At 37.1% G+C, this 11,467-nt stretch overlaps 1 protein-coding gene across 1 annotated transcript in view; it reads left to right on the forward strand.

Annotated features, from left to right (window-relative positions):
- Positions 1–11,012, forward strand: part of LOC131156697 (vacuolar protein sorting-associated protein 51 homolog) — a 52,664-nt gene extending 41,652 nt beyond the window's left edge. Inside the window, exons 11-20 of the mRNA XM_058110565.1 lie at positions 4,792–4,865; positions 5,001–5,067; positions 5,365–5,477; positions 8,143–8,409; positions 8,513–8,629; positions 9,428–9,499; positions 9,605–9,655; positions 9,800–10,030; positions 10,130–10,306; positions 10,539–11,012. Coding sequence (XP_057966548.1) covers positions 4,792–4,865; positions 5,001–5,067; positions 5,365–5,477; positions 8,143–8,409; positions 8,513–8,629; positions 9,428–9,499; positions 9,605–9,655; positions 9,800–10,030; positions 10,130–10,306; positions 10,539–10,670 — 1,301 coding nt within the window. The 3' untranslated portion in view covers positions 10,671–11,012. The remainder of the gene's footprint in view (positions 1–4,791; positions 4,866–5,000; positions 5,068–5,364; positions 5,478–8,142; positions 8,410–8,512; positions 8,630–9,427; positions 9,500–9,604; positions 9,656–9,799; positions 10,031–10,129; positions 10,307–10,538) is intronic.
- Positions 11,013–11,467: the final 455 nt, after the last annotated feature.

The raw sequence follows: 11,467 nt of genomic DNA on the forward strand, positions 1-11,467 counted from the left end.
GTATCTCCTTGTAGGCTCGTCTTTGCCACAGTGGCCTTATCCACCAGTGTAGAGAAATCTTGCACCTGCAACACAGCCACTTGCTTCAAGATCTCCTGCCTCAGACCTCTCTTGAACCTCCAAACCTTTTTGGACTCATCAGGTACCATATAGGGAGCAAAACGTGACAGCTCCACAAACCGAGCAGCATACTGCTGAATAGTTAGGCGGGACGGTCCTGCCCTTTGGAACTCCGCATGACCTCGGTCATGAGCTGCCGGGCGAAATCCCGAATCGCCAATCTAGAGCCATTACTGTCCTCATTCGACATCCCCTCGTTACTGCTTCCTCCAGCGTTCGTGTTATTATCCTTGGGATCCATCCTGAAGAGATAACTAAGATGATTTTAGAATTTTAATATCCTACATGTCTGGTGCTATTATAATACTAAAAGACTCATAATACTAAAAGACTCACTTTAGTAAATTTCAAGTACCGGCCTAAATCATGTCCCCTAAATCACGACATACTCTGCCAATTTCATATTCCCATTCTAGTTTTCAAGCTCCTACTACTTCGCTCGGAAACAAAACTATCGATGGATTGCTGTGGTTTTTTGAACCCGTTGACTGATTCAGAAGAACACCAAAGTTCATCAAAGGATTTCTGCCTCTAGGCTTACAAAGTAATACTCAAAATTTCTATTCTACCCATTCCTATCCTCGTCCTAATTTAAACCTATACTCAGGTAATATTATTTGACATAGTTTACAGAAGCTACCAACCTAAGCTCTGATACCACTTGTAGCACCCTGAACCCGAGAGTGGGGCCCGGAGTGCTAGTTGAAATAAAAGTACTAGAATAAATTCTCTGATACCATAATACCTCCACCCGCCCTAACAAGGGAAAATCGGGTGGTCTTGTCATAACTGAAATTAAAACCATACAACAGAAGAAAATACTTCAATTACATTACCAGAGTTCTATCTGTCCCCAAAACACATATTAACTTTTTGTCAACATAATACAACCCAAAATAACAAAATATGATAACTGGTGTCTCACCAGCTCTGACTACTACTATCAAATGTCTAATCCCAGCCCCAGGGTAAGCTAGGCACGGTTTCGTGTAGGACCTAAAAGATGAGATGGATAATGGGGTGAGACACTTCTCAATAAGACAGATTAGACTATCATCAGTGTGTGGCTAACATGAGTTTTCCTGTGAATATAAAACTTCCATTATTTAACTGTATCTCAAATGACATTTTAAAACTATACTGATCTATAATACTGAAAATATATAATTTCTGAATAATGTACTATTGGCTCAATATAGCCCCTTTATCGTAAATTTGCCCATATATGCATAAAAAAAAACACCATGTACTACTGAAGTAGCATTGTCATGCTTTCCCATCGACATGCTTCTCCCTATGACGGGTTGTGTGGCCTAAAGGCTGGATAAAGCATATGGCCGGTCGACCAAAGTTAAGTCAGAAAAAAGGTAGTAAGTACGATTGTGCCTACCCTATACCCGAAACTGCATCGGGAGGGTCATCCGGAACTACATTGGGAGGGGTCCCCCGGAACTACATCGGGAGTAGTACTGTACCTAGGCCACAAATTAACTATCCTGCATCACACTTCCATCCCCGTGTGATTGCACTCAATGGCCAAAACATAGCTACGGTACCATGCTCATAATATCACATCTGATCCTCAGGGTTCTTAAATCATATATGGCAATTTACGTAATAAAAACTGTAATCATGAATTCACTTTCATAAAACTGTATAAAACATAAGTTGTTCATAATTTTGTAAAATATCTATCATATACTGTCTCGATATAAAACTGGTTTATCAAAACTCGACATCTAGCCGTCATATAACATATCGGATTACAGCTGTCATATCACATCTCGGCATATAGCCGTTATATGATATTGTCTCATAACTGTATAAACGTTCTGTTTGTTTATGCCATTTTAAACCATTCTCATGCCACACAATTTTTATCTAATAAATCATAAATATATTAAACTGTCTGGAAAACATTCTAGTTGCTGAAAACAGGGGTATGAGCATCTCCAGGGTTTAACTTAACTCAAACTATATATTTTACTGAAAATAGGATATGTTCAAACCATTTACTTTAGTTTTCCCAAAAAATGTATAAAAGTTAAAACAACCATTTTCATATGCTTGATTCGTTTAAAAAATCATATACTGTTTTTGTAAACATATACTGCAATTTAATCGGTTCATATTTTAAAAATAACTGACATAATCTAATCCCCTTAAATGTTCCTGAAGAAACTGCCTAAAACCGTCAAAACCACGAAACCTAGCCACTCGAATCCGCGGAAGATCGACGGCCTACGTACCGGGAGGAGGGATAGAGGATCGAGGAGTACCCGAAGGTGATTCGGGAGGCTTAGGAGGGAGAGAGTGATGAGAGAATGAGAGAGCTTCCGAAACCCTAAGTTAGAGAGAGAGAGCAAATGAGAGTTATGAAAAAAAAAATATTGCTTAGCCCTTAAGTAACTCAGCCCGCAGGAAAACTGTCGATGGTTTTCCTGAAACTGTCGACGTTTTGGCCACTTACCAAACCTGTTTGCCTGTGTAATGCTCTCGGTAGTTTGCCTTGCAGGAAAATCGTCAATGGTTTTTCTGAGACTCCCTGAAACTGTCGACGGTTTGGTCCTGTGCCAAACCAATTTCCCTCTTTTTTTTCCCTTTCACTTTTATTTTTTTTTATTTCTTATTTCCTTGGGTCGGGTTACTACACTTTGTGCATTGGACTGCCTTTTTTTTTTTTTTTACATTAAACAAAATATAAAAAATATTTTTGTTTAATCCAATTGCACAAGATTCTATTAAATATAGGAGAAACCTATATATGTACATTAAATTCCATGATCACAATATATTCGTTGACCATATTTTTTTAGAAATAATCAAACCATATAAAAAATTAAATAGCTTAGATAAAATTTGTAATTTTGGGAATTTTTTATTTTGTTAGGGGCGTAATTTTTTTTATTTTTTATAATGTTATGAGTTTGGTTCTCTTCTTTTCTCTCCATATCTCTCCAATTTAGAAAGGGGAAAAAGTGGGTCTCTGTTTCTCCCGTTTTCTCTCCACATTTCTTTTCTCCTCTATTTATGTGAACTAAATAGAATAAATGGTGAGAAACTGTTTCTCTTCTCTTCTCTTCTCTTCTCTCCCCTTATCCCTAACCAAACCCACCCTAAATGATTTACATTGGCATATTATGGCCACATGGTTTTCTCTCTCTCTTTTTTTTTAATGTTTTTGTTGTGCAAATAAACATTTTGAGTTTTTTTTTCAAAATTTAGGTGATGATCTGGATACATGTTGTGCCATGTATTGCTACATTGCCGAGGTGGCCACTTGAAAGCCTAGATGGTTTTGAATGATTGTTGCTATATCTCTGGTAGCATTTGGGGTCAATGATGCCTGGGAGATGGCTGCAAAGAGAGAACCACCGGAATGAAGCCTTCCAGCTTGGGGATGGGAGCATTACCTTTTGCTAAGGAGTTCACCATATTACCTTGGAGAAAATCATTACTAGATGTTACACATTGAAATTTGCATTAGAAAAATGTTCTAACATGTTTAGAAATCCTTGCTAGGCATGGGTAATGGAAATTAGATTTTCCACTCACCAAGTTTTGTGATTCTTTCACATTTGAACTGAGGCCTTGCTTGGCCACAATCATGAGCTGCTAGAATTTTATGCCTTGTGTTTATAGTCAAAGCAACCATGATAATGACCAACTGAGGACTCGCTTGGTCAGAATCATGAAAATATTTTCCGATTCACACGGTGTAACAATAGTTTATCCTTGTATGGAGAAGCATTTGGGCCCACACCTTTCCTCTTGCAATGATGCAATGCATATAATAGGATTTTGATGCTGAAGTATTTTTCTTCTGGACATTCTCCAGCTTCTGACCTGAGAAAAGCCCTGTGAAGTCGATTAAACTCGTCCATGTTAGTCTCAATAGATTTATCCATGTTGTTCTCATCCATGATTTTAAAACCTTGACTATTGACCAATCTGGGAAAGCCAAAAGGTTGGTTGGACTGGTAGAACGAAAGGGTGAACCCGGTGGTCAAACCAGCACACACACATGCAGGCATGCAGTGACTAAAACAACTACCGAATACTGCCATCTCTGCTAGATTACCACTTTATCTAAAAGCTTAAGCTGTTAGGTTGTGGGCCAACAATGTATATCAAGCTTTAACACTCCCCCACAGCAGCCCAATAGCACGTGGAGAGATAAACAAATGACAAACACCCATTACAGGGAACACAATAATTTTTAACCACCACACAATAAACTTGGGCAACAAGATACAACCCAAGACCTCCTAGTAACTGTCTCTGATACTATGTTAGATTACCACTTTACCTAAAAGCTTAAGTTGTTTGATTGTGGGCTAACAATGTATATCAAGCTTTAACAATATCCTTCATAAATATAAAAGAAAATTGACAATAATATTTTCTCCATAAGTTTTTATAATTAAACTTATCCATTTCCCGGTTGAATTGCATCTAATCTGACTGTCCAGCTTGGTCTCATATGGATTTTAATATTATAAAACATATCCAATATTCTCTTGTCACAACGTGTTTCATCTTCAAATTAATTTTTTGTTCTAGCTTTGCTTTAGGATGTTTGGAATCTTGGATTTTATTGTGTTGTACCATATTTGCACTTGTCCAAAATAATATCCCAGGGTCTTGATCAAATGCCATGTATTTGTGCAGGAAATATTTGGACAGATTTGATTCACATTGATGAAGTATTACCTGAGGCTGCGCTCCTTGATTTTACTTTAGAGGTGGACTTCAGTACTACTGAATTCATAACTGATGCAACTATCTCCCTCCATCCCTCCTCTCAGTTTGATTGAATTAGAGTCTGTAATAAGTTTATTCTGAAATGACGTTCTGTATATTAACTAATCATGTTTCAGGTTGCCCGTGTTGCTGTCAAACAATATGTAGCTAGCACGTTCTCTCATCTTCTGCTTCACATCTCAGGTTCTTATTATGTAGTTTCATAAAGAGAGAAAAGTTTCAAATATTTTTGTCAATGCTTGCATGCATTAGGAGAGATGGCAGGAGTTGTAGTAAGCGCTAGTTAGTATTTTTTGATTAAATTATGTTATACGGTTTGTGAGAGTTTGAGACATTTTTTAGATTGTATTTATAATCTTAAATTTTAACAGTCAGCTTTCATTGCACATAAAATCGTAATGATAAAAGCATGTATCCATGCAATGCATTATATCCTTGGACAGGTTTAAAGTTCTGACTTAAATTTCATGAACTTTGCAGGTTCAATTAATAAAGTCCAAACTAGACAGAAGGATAGCATAAAAGAGGAGTTGCAAGTTGCCTTGGAAGCTAGTAAAAAAGCTGTTATTCAAGGCAGCATGGATGTGTTATTGGTAAAATATTGGATACTGAGCCTCTGTTGGAATTATATCACTTATCATTGTTGTGTTGATCTAACTTAATTCAACTCAAGATAGCCCTAAAATCAAATTGGGTAGGGTAAAAATCTTTTTTTTTTTTTTAATTATTTTTATTCATTTTTGTCATATAAGGGCTATATTGAATCATAAGATGTCATGCCTTTATGTCACAATCAAACATTAGGCATGTACTAGGGAGATGTTGGCCATACAAGGATGGAGTAGGTTTCAACCTTGTGAGGACCTTTTATGGGGCAAAACTGTGAGGCTCAATGGGCCAAAGCAGACAATTTGTCCTAGTGTTGACCCAATACCAATATATTTGGTCTCAGAGCCACCCTAGGGCTACTGCCATGTGGGTGGGTCTTGCAAAGATGCATAAGCCAATCTTACAAGGGTGTCAGAGATCAAACAAGGAGCCTATCACAATCCCACTGTGTACTAGGGAGACTCATTTAATTATGGGGTAGGTTTTAACCTTGTGAGGCACCTTTTAAGGGGCGGCAGACAATATGCCATCAGAGTTGGGCTAACACTGTTAAATTTATTCATGGCCTTGGTCTTCCATGTCTTGTAGTTGTTCAAACAGGGCGTTCCTCATCTTTTCTTCTATTTTTTATTTTATTTATTTATTTATTTGTAAAAACCCCAAATTTATTGATAGCCTTCACTTACGGCAGAGGAATACCTAGGTTACAAACATGCCACAAGGGATTACAAATAAACTATCAAAACTAGCCCAGGTAGCAAAACCAAAACAAGCCTATCAAAATCCGTACCATTAACCAACTAACCAAACTAAACATGCCCATATGTAATCAAAACAAACAAACACAAACAAAAACAAAAAACCTGCAAACTGATGTCAATTATCTGCAAAACAAAAACCCGAGGAAAACATAGGAGAACCAAATGATGACAATTAAAGACGAAGGCTTGGAATACTCATCTTATCCATACGAATTAGGCCTCTCATTTTACTCGGCATCACATCACCTACAAAATGTTTCCTCGTATTGCCTCCCTCACCTTAACGAGCCAAGTAATCCGCTACCTAATTACCTTCTCTAAATTGGTGCTTTGTAGAGAACTGAAGGCCCAGTAGCTCCTCCTCTAACAATTCCCAAAAGTCCCATAAGTACCAGGAAGAGCAAATTTCAGATGTGATCCATCCCACCACCAATTCTGAGACGCTTTCAATACAATTTGATATCCCGACTCTTTACAGAGCCGAGCACCACTAGTAAGAGCCTACAACTTCGTTCCATTATTAGTACCTTACTCAAATTTTTCAAAGAAAGTGGCTTTAATATTACCTGATGAGTCGCGGATGATACCACCACCACCACAAGAGCCCGGAGTTCCTCTACAAGAGCCATCTATATTTAGCTTCAACCAACCTACAGGAGGCTTTTCCCAGACTACTTTTCGAGGAGTTCTAACCTTCTGTGTTATCGTTTTCACTTGGAACTCTTCCAATAAATTCTTATCAATAGAAGGCAGAGAACCCTTCACGCCTTCCGCAATTTTTACGAGCCAAAACCTCACCGATAACCAAACTGCAGTCTTTGACTCATACTTATCTTTCATGCGGGTTTTACAACATCTGAGCCATAGTCTCCAAGAAATTATAGTAGGTAAAAAACCGATGATCGTACCTTTTTGAGTTGATTTTTTTGGCACATTTGAACCATCTACTAATTTTTACCCTCCAAGGTTCATCATCAAAATTTAGAATTCCCAATACAGACGCTGCTCTCTTCCAAACCATACTTGCGATGGATCCCGTACTCAGAACATGATTGAGAGATTCCTCTTTTTTATCCATGCAACAGTTGCAACATGAGACCATATCAACTCTCAGTTTCCGCACTCTCTTATCTACAGGAAGACATTAGAACATGACTTTCCTCATACACATTGATGCTTTCTTAGGTAGTAGTTTTGCTAGACCCACTCAATCCACGGGTACTGCTCCCCTTTAATTACAGATGTCCTCAATAAATCAGTATTTGAAGCATGTATTTGCAACTATTACTCAACTTCTTATTAGTATGCCTCCCCCATTTCAATAAAATTTTAAACCTCTTTTTTCTCAACTTCTTAGCACTCTGAACTGTAAAATATAGTTGTCTTACAAAGCAATCCCTAACTTAACTGGTGTTTGATCACTCCAAAAGTAGCTCTCTGCCCCATCCATGCTACTTTAGTTTCAGAGAATATTTTCACTACTCTATGGTTCCTTATAAATTATCAGATTGTGTTTATCAATTTGTGATAGCAAAAATGATCTCTTTTTGTTATACTTGACCCTTGATTTTCACATATCCTCTCTTCTTACTTCAATTTACTGGAGCTATATTTGATATGATAGTGATTATCCTTACAGTTTGAAACATTAAATTATCCATACTTTTCCTCAAGTTCTAAACTAGAATTATCCCTAACTTGGCTGCTGTGTTATATATTCTTTTATTTTTCAGCAAATATTTTATTGTTTTCTTCTGCTAGAGGCATGATTATCATTTTTGGCATTCATCAGTGTTGACGACAACTGACATTTTAAATTTTTTAGTTAAGTTACATGTTTGCTTCTTGCTTTTCCTATATCATCTTTTATTCTGTTTGTTCATCCCAGGACTTTCGACAGCTTCTTGATGACAATTTAGAGCTACTTGTGAAAATGAGGGACTTAATTATTGATTGGGTTCAAGAAGGATTTCAAGACTTCTTCAGATCCCTTTATGATCATTTCCTCTTGCTATCGGGGAAAAATAATTCAAACAATCAAGATCATCTCCCGACAGACCTAACACAAGGAGACAAAGTTGCTGCAGGGATTGTTCTTGTTTTGGCTCAACTTTCTGTTTTCATTGAACAAAGCGCCATTCCAAGAATTACAGAGGCAAGGAGCAATTAGATAATTATTTACATTGTTTTTTTGTCTGCATAATTACAGTTCTCTCCATGTTGTCAGGGGCCTTGAGCTTTTATCTTCTATTTCTCAGGAAGTGGCCGCTTCTTTTTCTGGGGGTGGTGTTCGAGGCTATGAATATGGGCCTGCCTTTGTTCCTGGGGAAATCTGTCGAATATTTCGGTCAGCCGGTGAAAAATTTCTGCACCTAGTATGGTCAAAGGCTTCTCTTAACTCTCAATTGATATGGTTTTCAAATTGGAAATATGGGTTAGGGTGGCTAAGCAACTTACATGGTATTAGTTCAAGGCCAAAACCATCTGTTGCTACGAGACTATTTTCTCTTGGTCCCTCTATGTCAGACCCATCCTCAACCATGTGCATCCATACAAACAACTGAATTTGCTTTTTATTATTCTCTCTACTAGACCATAGGCAGATTATAAGTCATAACAGATGTTTCTCAGTCTTATGGTTTCCGCTATATGCTATTTATGGTTCTAGATTTATTAGTTTTTAGTATTAGTTGTCATACTAGTCAATGCCTTTTGGCTTTGTAGCTGAGCACTTCCAAAAAGGCCATGTCCTGGATTTTATAATATTCTTTCATTTTATTTTTAACAATTTAAGTTTTATGTTTCTGATGTATGTGGTTATGTGTTCAATTCTTGTCTCCCCCAAATGGTTGTGGTGGACTGGCAATGATGGAAATTATGATAAATTGTTAAATAGGCCATGATTGCATATGGCTAGAAAAGTTTCCTAGTGTTGAAAAGATTAATGTTCCCATTGAATAGATTATGTTAATTATTGAAGTCTGACATTTGTAAGTTTATCGCATTCATAGTGCGAAACATGGATGAGCTCTGCTCTAGGGACTAGCAAGTTGGTTATCACTGTGAATGATCTTATGTCTTTATTTGACTTCTGTGACTTAATTCTGGTGCAGTATTGTCTTTTTTCTCATTGTTTTCTGCAAGCTTGATTTTAATTTTTGTCTATTTTCCAGTATATAAAGATGAAAACTCAAAAAATATCAATTCTTCTAAGAAAGAGGTTTACGGCACCAAATTGGGTCAAGGTCAGTGCAGAGTATGATGGTGTTGCATTATACATGAAAGGAAATACCTAGCATAAAAAAGTTTTTATCTTGCTTTTCTGATTGTTCTGCTGAATATTTTAACAGCACAAAGAGCCAAGAGAAGTTCATATGTTTGTTGATTTATTTTTCCAAGAGGTAAATACATTTTTTCCATTTATCTGAGGCTTTATTTTTTCGTATTGCAAGAATAATATTTGGATGTCAATAAGTCCTGTTATGCTTGCTTGCATATAGATAAGAAGAGACTGATTTTATTTTTCATCTTTGTAATTTTTCTAGTTGGAGATCATTGGAACTGAAGTTAAGCAGATTTTACCTCAAGGAATACACCGTAAACATCGTCGGTCTGATAGCAATGGAAGCACAACCTCTTCACGCAGCAACCCATTGCGCGATGATAAAAGTGCCCGGTTAAATAGCCAAAGGGCCAGAAGCCAGCTTCTGGAAACCCATTTAGCAAAATTGTTTAAACAAAAAATGGAAATTTTTACAAAAATTGAAGCCACACAGGTAATGGTTATTTGTATAGTGGTGGAAAAATAACTATTTTAGGTGTTGGTGATTTGGTATTGCTGTGAAAAGTGGACTGAGTTTTCTTGTTAAACACAGGAATCAGTTACAACTACTGTAGTTAAACTTTGCCTCAAGAGCTTACAAGAATTTGTCCGACTTCAGACATTTAACAGGAGTGGATTCCAGCAGATTCAGTTGGATGTTCACTTCCTGAGGACTGCTTTAAAGGAAACTGTCGAAGATGAAGCTGCTGTTGACTTCCTGCTTGATGAGGTAATAGGAGCAAAGATTACTTGGATTGTCTGAATTTCTGGGCTTTTTAGTTAAGAGTTCTATATTATTTGTGATAAGCCATTTTATTCATTATTTCTTCAATCTCTGACTGATTGCTTGCAAGCCTAGATAGTGAGATGGTTCCTATGGGGGGTGTTGGTTGTCGGCCTTGGAACTGTGTTTGCATGGCTTTTATGACAAGGTAAGTTTTTTTTTTTTTTTGGTTGAGCAGGTGATTGTTGCTGCTGCCGAACGTTGTCTTGACCCAATTCCTCTGGAGGCCCCTATATTGGAGAAACTTATGCAAGCAAAGTTATCAAAGACCCAGGAGCAGAACTCAATTTCTTCAAGTCATGGAAGGTAAAAATTGCTAATATTAATGATCTTTTTCATCACATAACTGATTATCTCCCACAGACCATTGTCTGATTGTATGGCTGTGGCAAGTGTTAGTTGCGAAATTAGTTGAGAAATAGCAGAGATTGTCAAATTTGTTTATACTACGCTACTCCAGTGTAGTGTTTTAGGTCCAGAATTGGGGGATTCAGAGAGTCCCTGATCCCCAGACTCACAAAAATATAATGATATTGAAAGCGTCAATCTGTACACATTTTTATTTTTCTGAGTGATAGATTGTGAGCTTTTAACCTCTTGTTTCAGTATGTATGAATTGTTCTAGTATTGGAATTTTGGGAATTTCGATCCATGCGTTGACTTGAGACATTTGTGAATTGTGCATCTTTATCTTAAATTGCCTAAGTTTGACTAGATTCATGGTGCCATAGGCCTTCTCTTCAATCGTTTTCATTGGTGGTGGTCACCGTGCTGCTGCTCATTGTGATTATTGTGGTTGTTTTTTAGTTTTTGGTATTTTATCCTTAGCCATGACCCATTGGTCTACATTTTCACACCTCAATGGGCATTTTATGAAGTTTGTTGGTCCAAATATGTGACTCTTCCTGAAAAGGGTTCAAACTTTGAGAACACTTTGAATCAATTTTTCAGTTTCTTCAGGGTAGTTGTTATTTATTTTTATTTATTTGTGTCAATTATGGTAGAAAATTACTTGCATATATTGAGGATGGCAAATAGCATATCAAATATTTGATATTGGTAATACTGCTGTATCAAAATGTTGGGGTAGGGAGTTTTCCTTTGGGG

Source organism: Malania oleifera, chromosome 5, assembly GCF_029873635.1.
Source record: "Malania oleifera isolate guangnan ecotype guangnan chromosome 5, ASM2987363v1, whole genome shotgun sequence".
NCBI lineage: Eukaryota > Viridiplantae > Streptophyta > Magnoliopsida > Santalales > Ximeniaceae > Malania > Malania oleifera.